General features: G+C 35.2%; 1 protein-coding gene across 3 annotated transcripts in view; it reads right to left on the bottom strand.

Moving 5' to 3' along the window:
• Positions 1–19535, bottom strand: part of MED13L (mediator complex subunit 13L) — a 282905-nt gene that overhangs the window by 134103 nt on the left and 129267 nt on the right. For all 3 annotated transcript variants that reach the window (XM_070275415.1, XM_023647096.2, XM_023647097.2), the window contains one exon: positions 4652–4736. In XM_070275415.1, coding sequence (XP_070131516.1) covers positions 4652–4736 — 85 coding nt within the window. The remainder of the gene's footprint in view (positions 1–4651; positions 4737–19535) is intronic.

Below are 19535 nucleotides of genomic sequence, written 5' to 3'. Positions count from 1 at the left end.
AGGTCTTTTGATAGTGCAGCATAATTGAGCCTAACCTGATTGATGAAAGAGGCCACTGCAATACTCCATGAAACACTCATGAAGTTTTAAAGTGGGCCAGCAGCAATCAAAATGAAGACAATGGGACTGACTAGAAGGATATCTGGAAGACTGGAGGAAGGGTGGCAGTGGTAATGGTGGGTGTGGGGGCAGGGGTAGGGGTGGGTGTGCGGGTAGGGATGGGGTGGGGGTGGGCCTGGGGTTCAATATTATATGATAAGAACCACAAACAAGGGAAAAAATTAACTCAGGGAACCAAGACATTAAACAGTCTACCACATGGAAGTATGATTAGATGAATTACACATGACCCCCATAGAATTGAATTAAGAAAAAGAAAGTTACAAGGGGACAGATTTCTGCTCAGCATAAGGAAGACTTTCTTTCTAACAATGAGTACACTCTGAAGATGAAAAGAACTCCTTTTGGAAGGTGTGCTCACATAACCAGAAGTATTCAAGGAAAGGATGGATGACCACATAAAAAGGATATTGTAGAAGGGGATTTCGGAATTAGCTGGGTAAATAGACTGATTTTTTTTGTTTGTTTTTTTGGTGAGAAAGGCTGGCCCTAAGCTAACATCTGTTGCCAATCTTCATCTTTACGCTTGAGGAAAATTGTCCCTGAGCTAGATCTATGCCAATCTCCCTCTATTTTGTATGTGGGACGCCTCCATAGCATGTCTTGACGAGCAGTGTGCAGGTCTGTGCCCCGGGCCACCAAAGGAGAGCACATGAACTTAACCACTGTGCTACTGGGCCGGCCCCTAGACTGACTTTCAATGTTGTGTTCAACTCTAAAAATAGTAATATCAAATACTCCTATTAGCTAATATTAACAGCAGTTAACCATTTATTGAGCTCTTATAATGAGAAAGGTATTGTGCTGAGCAAAACAATCCTTCACCATTTTATAAGTAAAGAACAGGGGCTCAGCAAGCTCAAGTCACTTGCTCAAGTCAAATAGTTATTTGATCAGCACAGCCAAGACCCAAAATATCTCCTGTCTCTGAAGGCAGTGAAGAAATGGGCTTCTAGAAATGTGTGCCCTTGTAAAGATATGTAAAATTAAAGCCAGATAAGTTAGCTTCTGTCTGACACCTAAACGGAAAATACTCTTGAGCGAGAAGTATTGAGGTTTTTTCCTTAATGGACAGGTGACATTGGCTAGACGTATACAATATAGTGTATGTAAAAATTGGAGAGTTATAGAGGAAATGAGTAAATGATTTGAAGTCACGTTACCTTAGAATTTAAAATATTCTACACAGCATCAATTCAATATTACCTCAGCACCAATCAACAGCAACAAGAAATGAAATCATCTTATTCTGTGTGAAGTTTATAATGTTACTTTAATTTCTGTAGAGAAATGTTTTTTTAATAAATCACTGCAGTGACTCCATCTATATACAATAGCAACTGCCATCTTTTAGAAAGAGGATCAATTTATATGACTCCTGCGTAGCTGTAAGTGAGAGCTTCTCAAGGGAATTAGTGGAATTCTCTTTTAATTAAACAAACCCATATGCTTAAAAAAATAAAAAGCAGAAATAATGAATCACTTGCACAAGCTTTGTTAATAAGCAACCTAAGAAAAAACTGGTTTAGGAAGTACAAACACCCTTCAAGTGATACACTGCTTGAGGACCTGTTTCAATAACCTCAATTCTGGCTTTCAAGCTAGAGTCTCAAAACATCCACACTGGGACACCAAGTTGATCCTATCTGAGTGGAAATGGAAAGGCATAACAGGAAATTGCCAGGAATAAGACAGTAAACTGTATTTCAATAAACTTAGGTTTTAAACAGAAAATAAGTTACAGCAAGTGGTCTAAACTATGGGAAGAAGAAGAGGGCAAGCATGTATTAGCCAAATCAGTTTCTGTTGACAATGAATAAAGACAGCTAAAAGAAACCATTTAAAATGTTTCCCTGCCTCATGAGTAGGGTGATTTTCATTCACAGAACACAGTTACTTAAAGTTTGAACATTATTTTAAAGGACAAAAGTATTATCACAATTTTTCAAAAGAATCTCACCTTATCCATTCCAATTGTAGGAAGGGAGCTAAACAGCTTGATTACTATTTTCTAAAAGAAACACTGTTTTATTTGTTTCAAAATAAACTCATATAGCAGATTCAAATCAAAGTATGCAAAATAATAAATTTATGGGGAAAATGAATTAATGACTATTGAACATTAACGACGTCAAGTATTACGCAGCACACATCATACACACCACCTAACAAAAACTCAAGGTGCACAGCATCCTATAGATAATTTAAAGGGCATTAACTAAGGCTTAGTGAGGTTAGGGTACCTGATCAAGTAACAGACCCTGAAATCAAACCAAGGTCTAACCCGAAGTTTAGAACTATCCCAACCTTTATCTCATGACATACCGCATACATCACAATTAACTTTCTTATAAAATAATAATTCAACTTGACCTGGACTTTAGTTTTTACCACAAATTCTGAATTTATGAGCACAGAATAAATGAATTATCTGCATTTCTCTTCTCTCCCAATTTTTCTGCTCTAATTTTCTCCCAAGAAAGAAAAGAAATATGTTACCATTTAAAACACAAAAGACTGAAAAGAATACAATTCGACCACACATTAGTATTTTTCTGAAAAAAATAAATTTTGATAGAAACAACATGGTGAGCTACAATTTTTAAAAATATATACTTTGTTCCATATACATTAAAAAAGTTTATGTAAAAAGGACTGTGTTTAAAGATGCATTAATTACCATACAGATATAAAAGTTTATTCTAGCTCAGCATTATGGAAACAGTAAATTTTCCTGAAAGGACTGTGTGTGTCCTTTTGCTCTATTTTGCAGAGGGAGAGAGAAATACCAAATATCTGGAATATTCAAGAGTACTCAACTCTTAAAATCAATGCTTCTAAACATATACTGCCCTTAGTCACAGATGGCCTCTAGGACTACTCCAAAGCACAGAGGTAGGAACTAAAATTCAGAATGAAAAATAGATAAATTTAGTGGGAAAGGTCTTTTGGAGTGACTTAAATGATGACAACTTATCAACTGTAGCTTAAGAATCCTAAGCAGTGCTATTACCCTAGATATTAGCTTGGATAAGAAACTTCATGGTACTAGAATGCCCTTTCAGCTTTGATCACCTAAAAGTACTATATACAGACTCAGGAAGAGAAATGAAAAAAGTTTTTCTTTACAAGTTCTTAATTAACTCATCCTTTCTCAACTATTTCTCTCCTTAAAACACTAGCCAGAGCCTGGGAACATATTGTTCTGCCAGAAAGCAAGGAGGTGCTCCAACAATGATGAGGACAGTTCAAAAAACCAGAGGAGCCAGGATGAAGGGGTTTCCCCCGGCCATATCTAAATAAATGATAGTAATGAATTATAATCCATTAAGTAAAATAGGAATCCATCTTTCCAAATTTATATAGATAGAAAGATTAACAGAAATAGATAAATACATACATGAGAGAAAATGAAAAGCTCTTCCTTAAAATAGAAGGCTAACGAATAAAAGTAGAAGGAATGGTGGCATTTGAAAATTACCATTACAGCCGCAATAGTAATAAAGATCTAGACAAGGACCACCAGTAGAGGATAAAACAAGTGAGTCAAAATTTGAAAACAAACAATTATTACACAATCTCATTGCATCTGGCCATAAATCACTTATTAATTACAAAGAGAATTAACAAGTATCATAGTTAACAAGTACTTATTAATTTACAGTGGAGAAACCTAGCAGAATACCACCTTAAACAAAGGATTAACAATGTTAATATCATTAATAATGGAACACTGAAATCATGGGCCTCCTGCTATGACACACTGAGAAGGACATAACAACACTTCTCTAGAAGTATTCTTACTAAAAAGCATAAACTGAATCTCATCATGAAGAAGCTATCTCAAATTGAGGGACACTATATAAAATTTATGGCCTGAACTCATGCAAAATGTCAATGTCAAGAAAGAAAAAGAAAGGCTAAGGGAGCCTTCCAGATTTAAAGAGACAGGAAAATTAAACATAATATATGATCATGGACTAGAGCTTGGGGGAGGGAGGTTAAACTGTAAAGGACAGAATTGGGACAACTGATAACATCACTTGAACTAAGGATTAGACAACGGCATTTTATCACTGTTAAATTTCTTAATTTTCATAATTGTACGTGCTTCTATGAGAGGATATCCTTGTCCTTAGAAAGTGTACACCAAAATACTTAGGGTTGTAAAAAGAACAATCTCAATTGTGCAAATAACTCTCAAGTGGTTTAGGAAATAACCTTAAAAATACACACACACAGACACACATTGGGGGAGGTGAGAGGGTGGGCAATCACACAAATTATAAAGCAAATTGGGCAAAAGTAAAACTACTGGTGAATCTGACTAGAAGGAAATTAGAAGTTCTTTGTGTTATTCCTAAAACTTCTGTCAGTTTGAAATTATATCAATATACAAAGAAGCAAGAGATCTGTACAATGTTATTTTTATAAAACTGTATGTGAAGGCATTCTGAGCATTCTAGGACACTCTGACTGTCCAGCATTACGCCTGAGGTGTCGGCACCACTGGCTGCTGGCCCTCTCTTACCTTTCTAACAGATTGTGGATCGCTTTGAAGAGCAGCGTCCTACATTCATAGGAAAGGCCGTTTTCCCAGAGTCCTTCCTCCACAACTGAAAAAAACAAAACAAAAGAATGAACCAGCAAGCGGGGCATCCAAATAAAAATAAAAGAAACTTTTAAAACATTTTTCTAAAGCAAAGTTAATGAATTAATATAAATTATCTCACACTGAAACAGAGAAACTATGTTAAATACTTGCCCAAAGTCATAAAATACTTAAAGTACAGAATGAAATAAATGTGTTTTAATTCGTCTTTGAAATATAGATATGGTCTTTCCAAGGAGCTTCTTCAAAATTTGAAATTATTCAAAATTCTCAAATTAATCTTTCTACCTAATAGTGTCACAAAGACTAATTTTGTTAAAGTTCTATTTAAAGGTAACAAAAATGTCACAAATTAACATGAAAGTTACTACATGTATTTTCAGAGGGAAAATCAAAAGGAAAAGATATCTAAAAATGTGAGAGTTACACAAATTTCTCGAAGACAGTATGTTTCGAAGACGGTATCCGAATAGGATTTTAGCAACATGATTTTAGGGAGAATGTCAGGAAATTACATCTTAATATAACATCAAATTTATTTCCTCAACTCATAAATTTCATTAATGTTTGACATTTGGGGAAATATCATATTTGCCTTTGAAATATGTTAACATTGAGCCACAAAGTAACTAACACCAAGAGAACCCAACAGACTAATAATGTCCCATATATTCCTAACATTCTTTCATATCTATAAAAACATTCTAGAGAAGACAGTTAATGTCCTTTTAAATTATATTCCTTTAATTCAAGATATCAAAAAGTTGGAAGGATGAAAACCTTCGCAGAAGAAAATTTCCTCTTCCTTTTACTTGTTATCTTGACAAAAGGACTCACCAGAGAAAATTTTGACTGAGAAGTAAAACACATATTAAATCCACAATTCATTTTTAATGCTCTTACCAAACCAACGGACATCTCAAATTGCATATCCATATTCTCCAATTAGACAGACTTCGAAAAAGTCTATTTACATTCACAGGTTTTATCTACAGGACTTTTTTCAAATGATAAAACTGGATAAATGTTTTTTCTTGGTATGTCAGGTAACTTTACTTTCCTGCCTATGTGGCTAATCATGATTTACCAAATTTTCCCAAAGCAACCTCTGTCAGAAACATTTTATGGTATTTATAACTAGAGACATGGAAATAAAGTACAGCAAATAAATAAACACTCCTGCGAGCAACAGACTGTCTCTGTTCAAGATAAAACATCCAAAAGTTTTCTGCAATCCTCTGGAGATGTCATGAATCTCCATTCTCACACATTTCTTTTGGGTAGAGCTTTTCCTGAGTGAGAAACAGAGCTAACATTTCAATAAAGGGAACACCCCATATTAATTTGCTTTTCTTTCCTAACAGGTTTCACTGACTCTAAGACACCATCAATTTTAAGATGCATCGTTATTTTATATATCACTGGTGAGGGAGGAGCGGGGAGAAGCTGCCAATTCAACTATAACATGGCTCTGTTATCACTGAGGATTTTTAATTAAAGAGCTCCGTTAGATTTATTAACACATAATGTTCAAATATCACTATTGTACATACATAAAACGGATAATATAAGCCAAAACAAAAAAAACAGTTAAAAATTCTTAAAATTTCATCGACATCAAAGTCCAACTCTCCTGAATGACTCTTCAAGTCGGTCACTGGTGTCAGTGTTTTCCTATAACAGTCTTTTGCTATAAAGAGTGTTGGTGGGGGCTGGCCCCGTGGCCGAGTGGTTAAGTTCACGTGCTCTGCTGCAGGTGGCCCAGTGTTTCATTGGTTCGAACCCTGGGCACGGACATGGCACTGCTCATCAAACCACGGTGAGGCAGTGTCCCACATGCCACAACTAGAAGGACCCACAACGATGAATGCACAACTATGTACCGGGGGTCTTTGGGGAGAAAAAGGAAAAAAATAAAATCTTTGGGAAAAAAAAAAAAAAAAGAAAAAGAATCATAGAACAAAACACAAAGCCTAAAATTATAAAGCTTTGAAAACATAGGAGAAATTTTTTAAAAGCTTAGGTTCAGTAAAAATTTCTTAGATATGACACCAAAAGCATGATCCATAAAGAAAAATTGTTAAACAGAGCTTAATCAAAATAAAGAACTCTGTTCTTCAAAAAACTTGGAAAAGTTATGTTAAGCTACAGAAAACACAGGCCACAGATAGGGAATAAGCACTTATAAATCACATATCTGACAAGGACTTGTATTCACAATGTGATATTCTTAAAAAGAAATCCCAAAACTTGACAGTACAAAAAATATTTAGAAAATGGACAAAAGATCTGAAAAGACACTTAACCAAAGAGCAGATATGAATGGCAAATAAAAACATGAAAAAATGCTCAAAAACATCAGTACTCATTAAAAAAATGCAAACTAAAATCACAATGAGATATCATCCATTAAAATGGCTTAAAAGAAAGACTGAAAATATTAAGTGCTATTGAGCATACAGAGTAACTGGAACTGTCATATACTGCTGATGGCAATGCAAAAACAGTCACTTTGGAAAGCTGACTTTGGCAACTTTTTCCTAAGTTAAACAGCCCAGCAATATTCTTCCTAGGTACATAGTTAAGTAGAGTTAAGAACTTATATTCACATGAAAAACCATAGCAAATGTTTATGGTTGTTTTTATCATAATTGACAAAAACTAGAAATAAGCCAAATGTCCCTCAGCTGGGGAAAGGAGAAATACTAGAAAATCCATATAATGGGATGCCTTCAGAAATAAAAGGAACTACTGATAGACTCAAAACATGGATGAATATCATGCCAAGTGAAAAAAGCCATACTCAAAGGTCACAGGCTCTTACGATTTACTTGTATGGCGTTCTTGCAAAGGCAAACTTAAGATAACGTCAACTGCTCAGCGTTTTCCAGGGATGGGAGTGGTGGGAGGGCTTGATGACAAAGGGCCGTGGGAAATTTAGGGGGTGATGGAACTGTTCTGTATCTTGATTGTGGCCGTGGTTACCTAACTGTGTACATTTGCCAAAACTCACAGAACTAAACACTAAAAAACGTAAAATTTACTCTCAATCTTTTACTGGTCTAATTTACATAAACTCATTTTACTATTGGACAAGGCTCCTGGACCTAAGCCATCATGAGTACGCTTAAACTGATTTTTTATGTTTTAGTGTGGAAAATGAGAATACTCTAAACATACATACATTTAAACACAATTGTTTTTATCCAAAGGATATGATGTCTGGTTAACCTTCTTTCATAAATTTTTAAAGTAAAATAAAATTAAAAAAACAAAAGTTTCAGCAACAAGAGACTACAGACCAAAGTGGTCCTTCCCAACAGCACAATATACTACTAGTTGTATTACGTACTTCATATTAAATACTGTAAATAATACGAATATAACAGAACAAATATATCTTAGAGATTTTATTTTATTAAACATTTAACGTATTTTAAATACTGAAAATTAATTTGAAAAAATATCTTTATTAATATTGCTTTTTATATGGCAATTTTCATATCTTCCTTTACATTATAAAAATATTAATATAAAGTTTAGGCACCAATTTAATAGAAAATAAAGAAGAAAGTAATAACACGAAGAAAACATAACTACATTAAGCTCTTGTTTAAGGAAAATACACTAAAGCTTAAAAAGCAATAGAAATTTATGTATTATCCTATAAGTTAACCAGTAAAATTTAAAATATAAGTCCGCAAAGATATTTAAAAATGGTACAGTGTTTGGACTTCACTGGAACATTTAAATTTCGTAAGACTTACATATTTTATTAAGATTCAAGAGCAGTCAACAATTTACCAGAAGTCAATGACTGTGATCAAAGATTAACCACTCTAATAAATACTATCAATTTATGCTATGAATTTAAGGATAATGCATTAATTTGCCAACTTTTAATTTACTGTCTATACATAGCAAATACACTTACAGAAAGGAACATAAGTCAGACCATACTTTATCTCTTATCTACTTCATGTACAGAATTTCCAGAAATACAAGAGTGATGTGTGTTTCAATGAATCTCAAAAATTTCAAGGGCCAGCCTGGTGGCGTAGTGATTAGGTTCACACACTCCACTCCAGCAGCCCAAGGTTCACAGGTTCGGATCCTGGGTGGGACTTACACACTGCTTATCAAGCCATGCTGCGACAGGTGTCCTACACAGAAGAACTGGAAGGACTTACAACTAGGATATACAACTATGTACTGGGGCTTTGGGGAAGCAGAAAAAAAAAAAAAAGAGGAGGATTGGCAATAGATGTTAGCTCAGAGCCAATCTTCCTCACCAAAAAGCATATCTTTAAAAAGAAAAATTCCAAAATAAGTTAAATCTAGAATGGCATTTTTGGAATCTAATAATAGATATTTGGCCAACATTCACTGGCCAACAGTTCTTGGCTGTTACACCTCAAAAACCAGTCTAGAAATTAAGAAAGCTCTCAAAAAGCCATTATAAACTTCGAAAACCACTGTGAAACAGAAACTACTTTGAATACTTTGCAGAACAGCTATCAAACATAAACAGCCTTTCATTTAAAAATAATAATAATAGGGGCTGGCCCCGTGGCCAAGTGGTTAAGTTCGCACGCTCCGCTGCAGGTGGCCCAGTGTTTCGTTGGTTCGAATCCTGGGCACGGACATGGCACTGCTCATCAAACCACGGTGAGGCAGTGTCCCACATGCCACAACTAGAAGGACCCACAACTAAAAATATACAACTATGTACCGGGGGGCTTTGGGGAGAAAAAGTAAAAAAATAAAATCTTTAAAAAAAAAATAAAAAATAACAATAATAAAATAAAATAACTAATAGAGAAGGTTGATTTTCTATCCAGAAAACAATCTTTCTCGTTTTCTGAAACTTTATTCTATGTGCCAAGCTTTGAACTACGTACTATATAAAAATGGGGGGGAAGGGAAGATACTTTTCGCCACAAGACTATGAAATACTGTAAAGGACATGTGGCATTCACCTTTGCCACTCAGCATCTGATTTCTTCTATCACTGGAAACTGCCTATTTTATGAGTTCTGGTTGGAGTCAGATGGTCACCCCTAACAGATGAAAATACTGATTCTCTCTTCTCCACCCTCTCCAACAATATGGACAAGGATATAAATCCTACTCCACTAGATGCTCCTGCACCACACCTTTGACTCCAGATCTAGTGACACAAATGCAAGTGGAAGGAGAGTCCTTTCTGTCAGTGCTAGAAATACAGGCTGCAAGATAAGTTTCCGGCGCTAAAGTAACTGGAGCATCTAATGCTTGGTGGTGATGCTACTAGTTTTATCCTAAAAATGCTACATAGTTCTGTGAATACTCAATATTTTTTTAGTAAAATCCTTTCCTTTTCTTAGTTTGCAACTAAGAACTCTGACTGACACAGTTTATTCTAATCTCCATTTTATAAATGAGAAAACTAAGGCTTAAAAACCTTAAACTTGCCCAAGGTCACATAACTACTAAGTTCAAGAATCTAGAGTCAAACATAGCTATACTCTGCAGCTAACAGGATCAAATGTATTTTATATCCCCTTTTATAAATGGTAAATATACAAATTATTCCATTAATTAAACCCCTCAAAGGGAAGCAATTTATTTTCATAGCTGCAGTGACCAGGACATTTCAGATATTCATAAACACGTGTTGAGTTGACCTGATATTATGTGTGCACATACCTTTCAAATTTCATTGGAATTAGCTTCAATCTAAAATCTCTTTATATCCAGTTAAGAGGATTAGCGGCAAAGACGGGATTGAAATCCAAGTTTTCTGACTCTAATGCCCATGTTCTTTCCAATATACCACACTACTCCACAGGCTTAATGCTAAGTTAACACACTCCCTTTTTTTATTCTTAGTACTGGCTAGAAAGGCAACTTTCGACACTGAAGTTAAATTTTCCTTTGGATCCACAATTTGCACCTTGAATTAATATTTTCTAAATAGCTGCAAGTAACTTTCTCAAAGGTTAAACAAAACTGAAATTGCTTCTGCAATCTATTTGTACAACTCCATGGTAGAGTCAGAGAAAATCATATAACAGCTTTTTCAACTAATTTATCTGAAACACCTTCCTTCGAGGTAAAATTAAAACCAACACTTGATTTGCTTGACACTGAGATTCTTCAGAATGCATCCTTTTTTGGGGCAGCCAGAGAGTAGATAGTCTAGGTTAAGTTTCTGTAAATGACATGAGATGCATTTACAACTTAATTCTCTACCTCCCTTCCAAAGTGGACTGAGAAGAAAAGGACCTGCCAAGAAGCTTGTAAGAAAGCTTGCAGGTGCTGTGCCCTATCTTTATGATACCGACAATCTCCCCAGGGTATACTGTCTCCATTTTTATAAAAAATAAAGTAAGTTTTAAAAAGCCTTCCTCACTCTTTTGATCTTTTGAGTTTTAATTTAAATGCTTATTATTAATTCCTTAAGAATATAAAGTAGCAAGACTATCTCTACAGACTATATTTATAAATCTACTGAGTGTAATGGAAGAATTTTTCTAAACTTTGTTAACAGTCTCAGAAAAGAAAGCACCAAGAGACCTAAAATGTGTCTACAATAAGTGAGTGGCAAGAATCAACCGAAACAAATAATTCCTAAATTAAAACATTCCCCTGCTGTTCTGTGGTCTACTACAGCCAGACTAAAACTGAAAAATAAAACTAAGTACCACTACAGCTGCCTATTTACAAAGAAAAACTATTTTGGCACTAAATTTATCTCAGTTAAATCGTGAGAGTTATAATCAGAATTCATTTAAATTGCTGTTATTCACCTTTTTTAATATAGTAATCCTCATAAGCAAATAAACTGCAAAAGTATTATATAAATGGGTTTTTTAGAGGAAGACAGTGCTTTAGAAAGGAAAGTCTTAATAGCAGTAATTACTGCTTAGCACCCAAATAATTTTTCCAAAATCCTCACAAATTGTAATACAACTTTTTTCAACTTTGCAAAACATAGCTCCTTGCAGAATTAATAAGCTTCTTTGAAAGAAAAACCATATAAAAGGTTCAGGAAAAAAGTCAATATGGCACAATATCAAAGCACCATACACTTCAATGATTTTGTGTTTCCCAGCGGAGATCTTGGACAGATATCCCTTCTGATTCGACAAATGAAACTGACGTACTTTACTTGACGGGGGAAAAAATGAGAGGAGGGAGAACGGAATAGGGTAGGGAGGAGCATAAAGATTGTGAAACCTTGAAGAAACTCAAGCTCATGCTTTTAGAATTCAGGTCACCCTGCCTTACACAGTTTAAAAGTAGAATTACTTTCAAAGAATACATACTTCCTCTGAGCTATGATACATATTTCCTTTTAATGTATCATATTGCAGCAACAGCTGAAATGAACGTCTAGACATCAAAAACACTTCTTACTCCCACCTACTGCTTTTTTACCTCAGGCATCAAAACTAATGAAACCTATTATCCAGAACATTGAATTCAGTAACCACATTGGCCATTGCAAATATTGGAGGGGGGAGGGGCACTTTCAGGGATGGCATTCCTTATCCAGCCATTAAAATTACTGAAAATCAAATTTTGCTCCAAACTCCAGAAATACAAATAGATTAAAGCAAGACATATGAAACAAGAAGATTACTTCCCAGTTAGATTTCAGTGGCAAACTGCTAAAGATAGCACAGCTCTGAATCCAGGGTTTATAATCTGCCCACTGCCTTTGTTTTCAACCTCCATCTGCAATATATAAAGCACACTAGTTTTGGGGGGGTTTTTTTAACTGTTTTAAATCACTAAATCTACTACCTAAGAATTGCACAAAGCAGACATTATAATAAGAAAACATTTACCAATTTAATTTTATGAGTGGCATCAAATGAAATACTTTAAAGATGGAGAATTTTGATTTCTCTATCCACTTTCTTAAAATCGAGTTACAAAAAGATTGAGTAACAAAGTAGCATTATGCTACATTAATTGTGAAATGTTACATTTTACCCATAAAAAATTCAATTACATACAACACTATTGATTGATCACAGTTATGCTGCCATCGATTGCCTTGTAAAGTCTATATTTGAAGTCATTAATAACTAAATGGACTTATTACTTATATCAAATTCAATCCACTTAGAGCTCTGATTTCTTTGAATTGTTGCGTGGGTGTAGAATATTTGGTATCACTTACCAAATCTATTTTGAAAATGGATTTTAACTTTCCCAGTGTCAATTCATCAATCAAATAAGAATTAGCATTAGAAGAGACATATCAGAATGCTCCGTTTTGACCTATTTGCAACTTTAAATGATTACCAACACTGATAATATTCGCCAGATAGAAGCAGAGACGTGATTCAAAATGTTAACAGTATAATGTCTTACTAAGGAATCTCTAACAGCATGAGTTCTCTCCCAGTTGCAGGATAACCAGAATTTTAATGACAGTTTCTACACAGTGCTGTAGCAGTTAAGACATGACCCAAGTTAGCATTTCAATGGCTCAGAGGACTCCATATAAAGCCACTAAACTTTAAATTGAAGGAGACCATAAAACTCAATTTCTAGATAAATTGAACAAGACCTTCAAAAGACAATTGCTACAGAAAACAGTCAGGCTACAATGTTACTTTAATAGCTACACGGTGAAAAAGAAATTTTGCACAATGGTTGTTACTGACTTCTAAGAACCAAACTTTCCCCCATTTGCTACTCTCTTCAAAGATCTTTAAATAATTATTACTTTTTTACTCTTTAAAGTTATAAATATGCTCTTAATTTTGTCCTATAACATGCATAGACAAAGGCCTAGAAAGACAGCCATCAAAATTAACAGCTATCTTTGGTTGCAAGAATAATTATTTCTTCTTTACCTCTTTGTGTATTTTCCAGATTTTCTTCAATGGACATGTATTCCCTCTATAAGCATACATCATATTTGAAATAAGTTCCTTAAATAAGGCTACTATTATTGATTAAACAGCCACATGCTTAAAAGAAAAGAGCCACTTGCTCAGAAATTACAAAAAAGATGAAAATTCTTAGGACAGGAATCTCTATAATTTTGAGAAAGAAAACCAGATATGTGGTTCAGTTAGAACACTGATATTTAAATCCATCAATGCTACAAAATAAACATTTTATAAACTTCCTCTAAGACAACGACTTTCACCAAGATGACTCAACGACTGATTTATTTCAACATTGGCACAACTGAGCAGAAAAAATTAAAAATACTTCCTTCGACTCTTCACACACAACCTTATTAGAAACACACACACACGCACGCACACACGCCAGATTGCTACTAAAATTTTGACAGGGCAAGTCCCCAAATTGCCTTTTACACTAAAGCTCAGACAGTTGTCTGTCACTGCTATTACAGTGAGTAATCCGTGCAGCTGTAACTGTTTGAAATGCAGCTGTCTCGTTCACATTCTCTTCCCACCCCCACTCACGCAGCATTTCTGTTCTAGCTACAATAATCTTAAAGAGCATTTTACAGGAGGCTTAGCCCTGGCTGAGGGCACTCTACGGCGTGACCGAGAGAACATGGAAACACGATTCATTAGACACGCCTGGAGTGATAACAATGGTGCTGCCTCTTGCTGCCTTTCATTTCGTACATCAGGCTGAGACTAATGCATTCTCGTTACACAACAAGCACATTTATAGACAGGAAAAAACTGTAATCACCTTTGATTAAGAGACAGCATATTTTTCCTATATAAGCCGCCAGCCATACTGACATAGTAATTATTTTTTAACTGACAGGTTAAAATAGCAAATGTAGCAAAAATAACATCTGCCCAAAAGAGAGAGAGAGAGAGGTGGAGAGAGGGAGACAGGGAGAAAGAGAGGGAGACAGGGAGGGGGAAGGGGGAGGAGAGAGAGAGAGGGAGAGAGGGAGAAGACAACTCCTCTGAAGACTTCACACACACAGAGGTTTCTGCAGACCAGGCTCAGCGCCACATCCTTGAGGCCTGATGGATACTTGGCTTGTATTGAAACTAGAGTCTACGGCAAATAGAACAGATTCTTATGAAGCAATCCCACTCGACATATCTGGTTCTTTGGAGATAAAAATAGAATTTTTTTGTCACTTTAACTATAATTATCATTGACCTACCTTCTTTCCACTTCTCTCACCATAGAACAATATTCAACAGCAGTATTAATCCCCTTCCCTTTTTCCATTATTCCACTTTTACTACAAAATAATTTGTTTTCCTTTATATAAAATGCTAGACCAAAACAGAAAACTTGCTATCTATTTTAAGTAAAACAGTAAAAAAAGAAAAAAGTAATTTTGATTAAAAATAGAAATGTAGAATAATTACTTTATATCAGTCTATCATTTCACCCAACCTCCATCAATCACTGCACGTGCCAAAGGTTTGAATTTTAAATACAAAAGTCCTAATATAAACTGGAAAAAAGTCATAAGCCACATGATATTGACAACATGTGAAGTCAATTTTCTCATGGGATTTTGAAAAGTGAACCACTCCACACACCCACACAGTCGCAGTCTTTTGTGGGTTCATGTGTATGTGTTGCTGGGGGGAATTTAATAGTTGACAGAAAATACACATTAGCCAGGAATTGAAAGATTACAGTTAAATCAAAATACTGGAAAGTACTTTTTAAAGTTAGCAGACTCTGAATAATTAAACATTTTTTTAAAAAAATAGTCTCTTTCAAGCTTTCTATAACACTACCGTATTTTACACTAAGAACATCCTACAAAACTAGCAAAACAATTTGCACATGTGAAAATCTGTCAAAACAGTAAAGAATCACAAATAAGCAAATAATAGAAAAAGTCTGGTTCACAAAATTTGGAGACCTAAAATAGCTTTATAAAAAAGTTTTGTAGCACAAACAAGTTTTTGTAAAACGGTTGATGCCTGAGCAATTTTCAGTTGTTAGATTTTAGAGTTTCTGACCTATGCTACCACACCAGGTTAGAAAGTAGGAAATCTGCAGCCTATCTTTAACGTGTCTGTAAGTGGACCACTGAGTGCTAACAGGAAGTTAAACACAGTGTGTTTTGAAGGAAAATCTGACGTGCACCATACTATATTAGAATAACACAAGTTTAAAATGTTTATCTGGAATAAAATAACAAGCCCTATTACAGAGGACAACATCTATACAGCTTCTGCTCTATAAGTGCCCAAGTCTCCTCGCTTATTTTGGTCTTCCGCACTGTACAAAAGCATGACTCCTTCAAAATTAATCAAATACTTCTGTAAAGTTTCCTCTGCCTGTCTTCTGTTTGGAAAATCCAAAATTAATGATTAGTATCAAACACATCACCACAAAAAAATTTTTTTTAATTCAGTTTAAACGAATTCTTAGTAATCAGAGCATTGATAAGCAACTACTTGGTTTACATATGAATTTCCATTATATTAATCAGGCTCTTAGAAGAAGTACAAATTAATATTCTTCACTTTAAAAGCCAGAATGTATCATTCTCCCCTCAAGTCTTTCAAACTTAATGTGTGCTTTTTTAATTCAAAAACAACCTACTGGTAAGCAATAAAAGCTTCTCAAAACTTTAAACTGAAATATATCCAGGAAAAAAGTCTTTATCCAAAACTTTTAACAAGCTAAGCAGTTTCCAACCCATAAGCAAAAAATTTACAAATGACCTAAATATTCCAACACTGCCAACATTTTTACTTCACGTCGATGTTTCAACACTACAAGATTCCTTTTCAGTAACACAATTCAATTACAAAAACAGAAAGCGCTTTGGGAAACGAAGATCAGTGACTTATACAGTGGTGTGAATGAGTTCAATCCTATTTGCTCTCTAAACTCAGCCAGAATGGCATTTTGATTGGAGGGTGATGTGACCCAGTAATTTTGGATAGGGCACACTCTGGGGTAGGGAAGGAGTGGGCAGTGCCATAGCGCATGGGGCTGCGGTTTTCTCCCTGTGGTCCTGGGAGTACTATGTCCTGGGGAAGAGCCCCAGCACGTCTCTGGCCCTTTTCATCTCCACACCACAAACAGTACTGTTGCAGTTTTATCCAGTTATACTTTTATCCACTATAAATAATGGAGTTCTACAGAGGGTTCATTTTGAAAACATAAGTAAACACCAAGAGATTGCAAAGAAGATGGAATTTGGAAACCACTGGAAAAGGAAAGACTAAGTAGGACCAGAAACCCAGAAAGCCTGCATCACTCCTTCAACGCTAACTCTTCACTGGCTCTGCTGCTGCTTTTGTAGCTATCTCTACTTTCTTTGAGATTCTTTCCAGCTCTCAAACTGCATGATTCTAACAAGGTGCACTAGAATGTGGGAAAGTCTTCCGAGATAGATTGTGAAGATTTCATCCATTTGTAGAGTCAACTCCTGGCCAATCCACTCATTCTCATCACAAAACCCAGAACCCAAACCAACACTAAAGTTAAGCATTACAGGTTAAATCAGCTTTTTATAGGCTAGCCTTAGAATTTATCCACCAGTCAGAAGAGGTTTTTCATGGGGAAAAATATATATATATTTTCTAAATAATAAACTTATAAATGACCTTTTGGAATACACGGTATTAATACCTGTTTGTTAACTGGTGTTTACCTGTGTTGATTCTCCTTTGCGCAGTTTAAAAACCAACTATTATAAAGTATAATAATTAAAAGTTGCTTTAATCAGCATTTACCACATAAGGGAAAAGGAAAGAGTTCTGATAGTGAAGAAGTAACTCAGGGAGCTTCTGTGGTGCCTGTACCATTTTCTGGGAGCCATACGTCAGATGTTTGCTGTACAATAATTCACTTATTTTGCATGCAATTCTCTATTACAGCAAACAATTTTAAAGCTTGTTTTTAACTATGCTTCAAAAACAAAAAATACATATGGAATAAAACAAGGTTAAAATTCAATTGTATATATACTGTGATCACAACTTTTAAGAGACATGTTCAAATATCTTGTCATGGAATACAAAAACTGTAATAATTACTATAAATTTTTACCCAAACTTTTTGTACTATATTTTAAATATAAGTACCCTTATATAGCCCCTAAAACAATAGTGAATACCCCAACTAAAATATGCATATACTCAAAGGCAATATTACCTCTAAGAATGACTTAGCAATTCAAATGTTTATCAGATAAAAAACAGCCTAAAGACAAAACGCAGTCCACACTGCGCAGATGTTGTTTGGACAGAAGATACACTGCCACTCTGTAAAGTACAGATATATCGCTGTTAGGTTTCTTTTACAACCCAGCTGCACCATGAAGCAGAAGCTTTTTAACTGGTCTCACTGCTTTCACTCAGGGCACACCAAGTCCATTCTCCATGAGGGAGCCAAAGTGATCTTTTCAAAACTTAAATCACACCAAAACATTTTTCTGCTGAAAACCCTACTCCTAGGGCTTCACATGGCATTAATAATCTATTTAAGCTCCTTACTATGGCCTACAAGGTCTCACCCGATCTCATCTCTAGCTATGGCTTCCATCTCCCACTGGTATACCAGTTTCAATAGCACTGGCCTTCTGTCTGTTTCTCCAACAAAGTGAGCTTAAGGTTTTTGCCCTTACTTTTCCTTGGGTCTAGCTGGCTTACTCAGGTCTCCACTGAAACGTCAGCTCCTCCCAGAGGCATTCCCTAACTTAATCCTCTTATCTAAAGTAGCCCGTTCCCAGTCACTCACTTTCTCTTCAATTGCTTTGTAGCACATGACCATATGAAATTACTCATTTATTTATAACCTGTCTTTCACCTACAGAGAACGTCACCTCCAGATGCACAAGGGAATGCAAATACTTATGGGTTACTACACTGCACAGAACCTTCCACAAAGAAAAACACTGTGAACTCAAAAACACAGCCAAAGTGGAGCAAAATGCAACTTGCCACCCAAAGACAATTTAATGTTACTCAACTTTTCAAACAAGGGAATATACATGACATGGGAACATGCTATACTGTGAACCTTAGGATTCTGACACTATGCAAAACAGCAAAACAGACACTTCTATAAAAGGCTTAGCTTTTTCCCTGTTGATGATTTAAGGAAAGTTGTACACATTCTCAAGAATTGTGATTCTATATTGTTTCCATGGAAACCAAACAGGGTCATAATTAAAGCACAAAAACATTTCTATAGAAACAAGTATAAATGAAAGATGTGATGAAAATAAGATCTTATTTGAACCTATGATAATTAACAAGATTAGAATGACTAATAAGAAGGATTCTTGAGGGGAAAATCAAGAAAATTATATTAAACTAAAATGCTTTACAATAATGACAATAAACTATCACAATTTAAAGCAGTTACTGTCATGAAGTGGGTCTCCTATGAGTTTTGTGTGTTAAAATCAGACAATTCTAGGGGCCAGCCTGGGTGCATAGTGGTTAAGTTTAGCACTCTGCTTCAAGAGTCTGGGGTTCACAGGTTCAGATCCTGGGTGCAGACCTACACACCATTCACCAACCCATGATGTGGCAGCATCCCACGTAGAAGAAATAGAAGGACTTATAACCAGGATATACAACTATGTACTGGGGCTTTGGGGAAGGGGGAAAAAAACGAGGAATACTGGCAACAAATGTTAGCTTAGGGCCAATTTTCCTCACCAAAAAGCATACTTTAAAAAAAAGAAAAGAAAAAAATAGGTACAGTGAGCTAAAAGTCCCTACATAGTTATGTGAAGCCACATTTACAAAGGCATAGAGGAACCTTTTATTTTCCTTTGGGGAGTGAGGGAGGTAAAACAATGCAAAAAAAATTTTGTAGAAAAACACTATAGAATCATTTCTTTGTAAGTTTTAGCAATTTTATA

This window comes from Equus caballus, chromosome 8 (genome assembly GCF_041296265.1).
Source record: "Equus caballus isolate H_3958 breed thoroughbred chromosome 8, TB-T2T, whole genome shotgun sequence".
Taxonomy (NCBI): Eukaryota; Metazoa; Chordata; class Mammalia; order Perissodactyla; family Equidae; genus Equus; species Equus caballus.
This window is presented reverse-complemented; position numbering and strand designations above follow the sequence as displayed.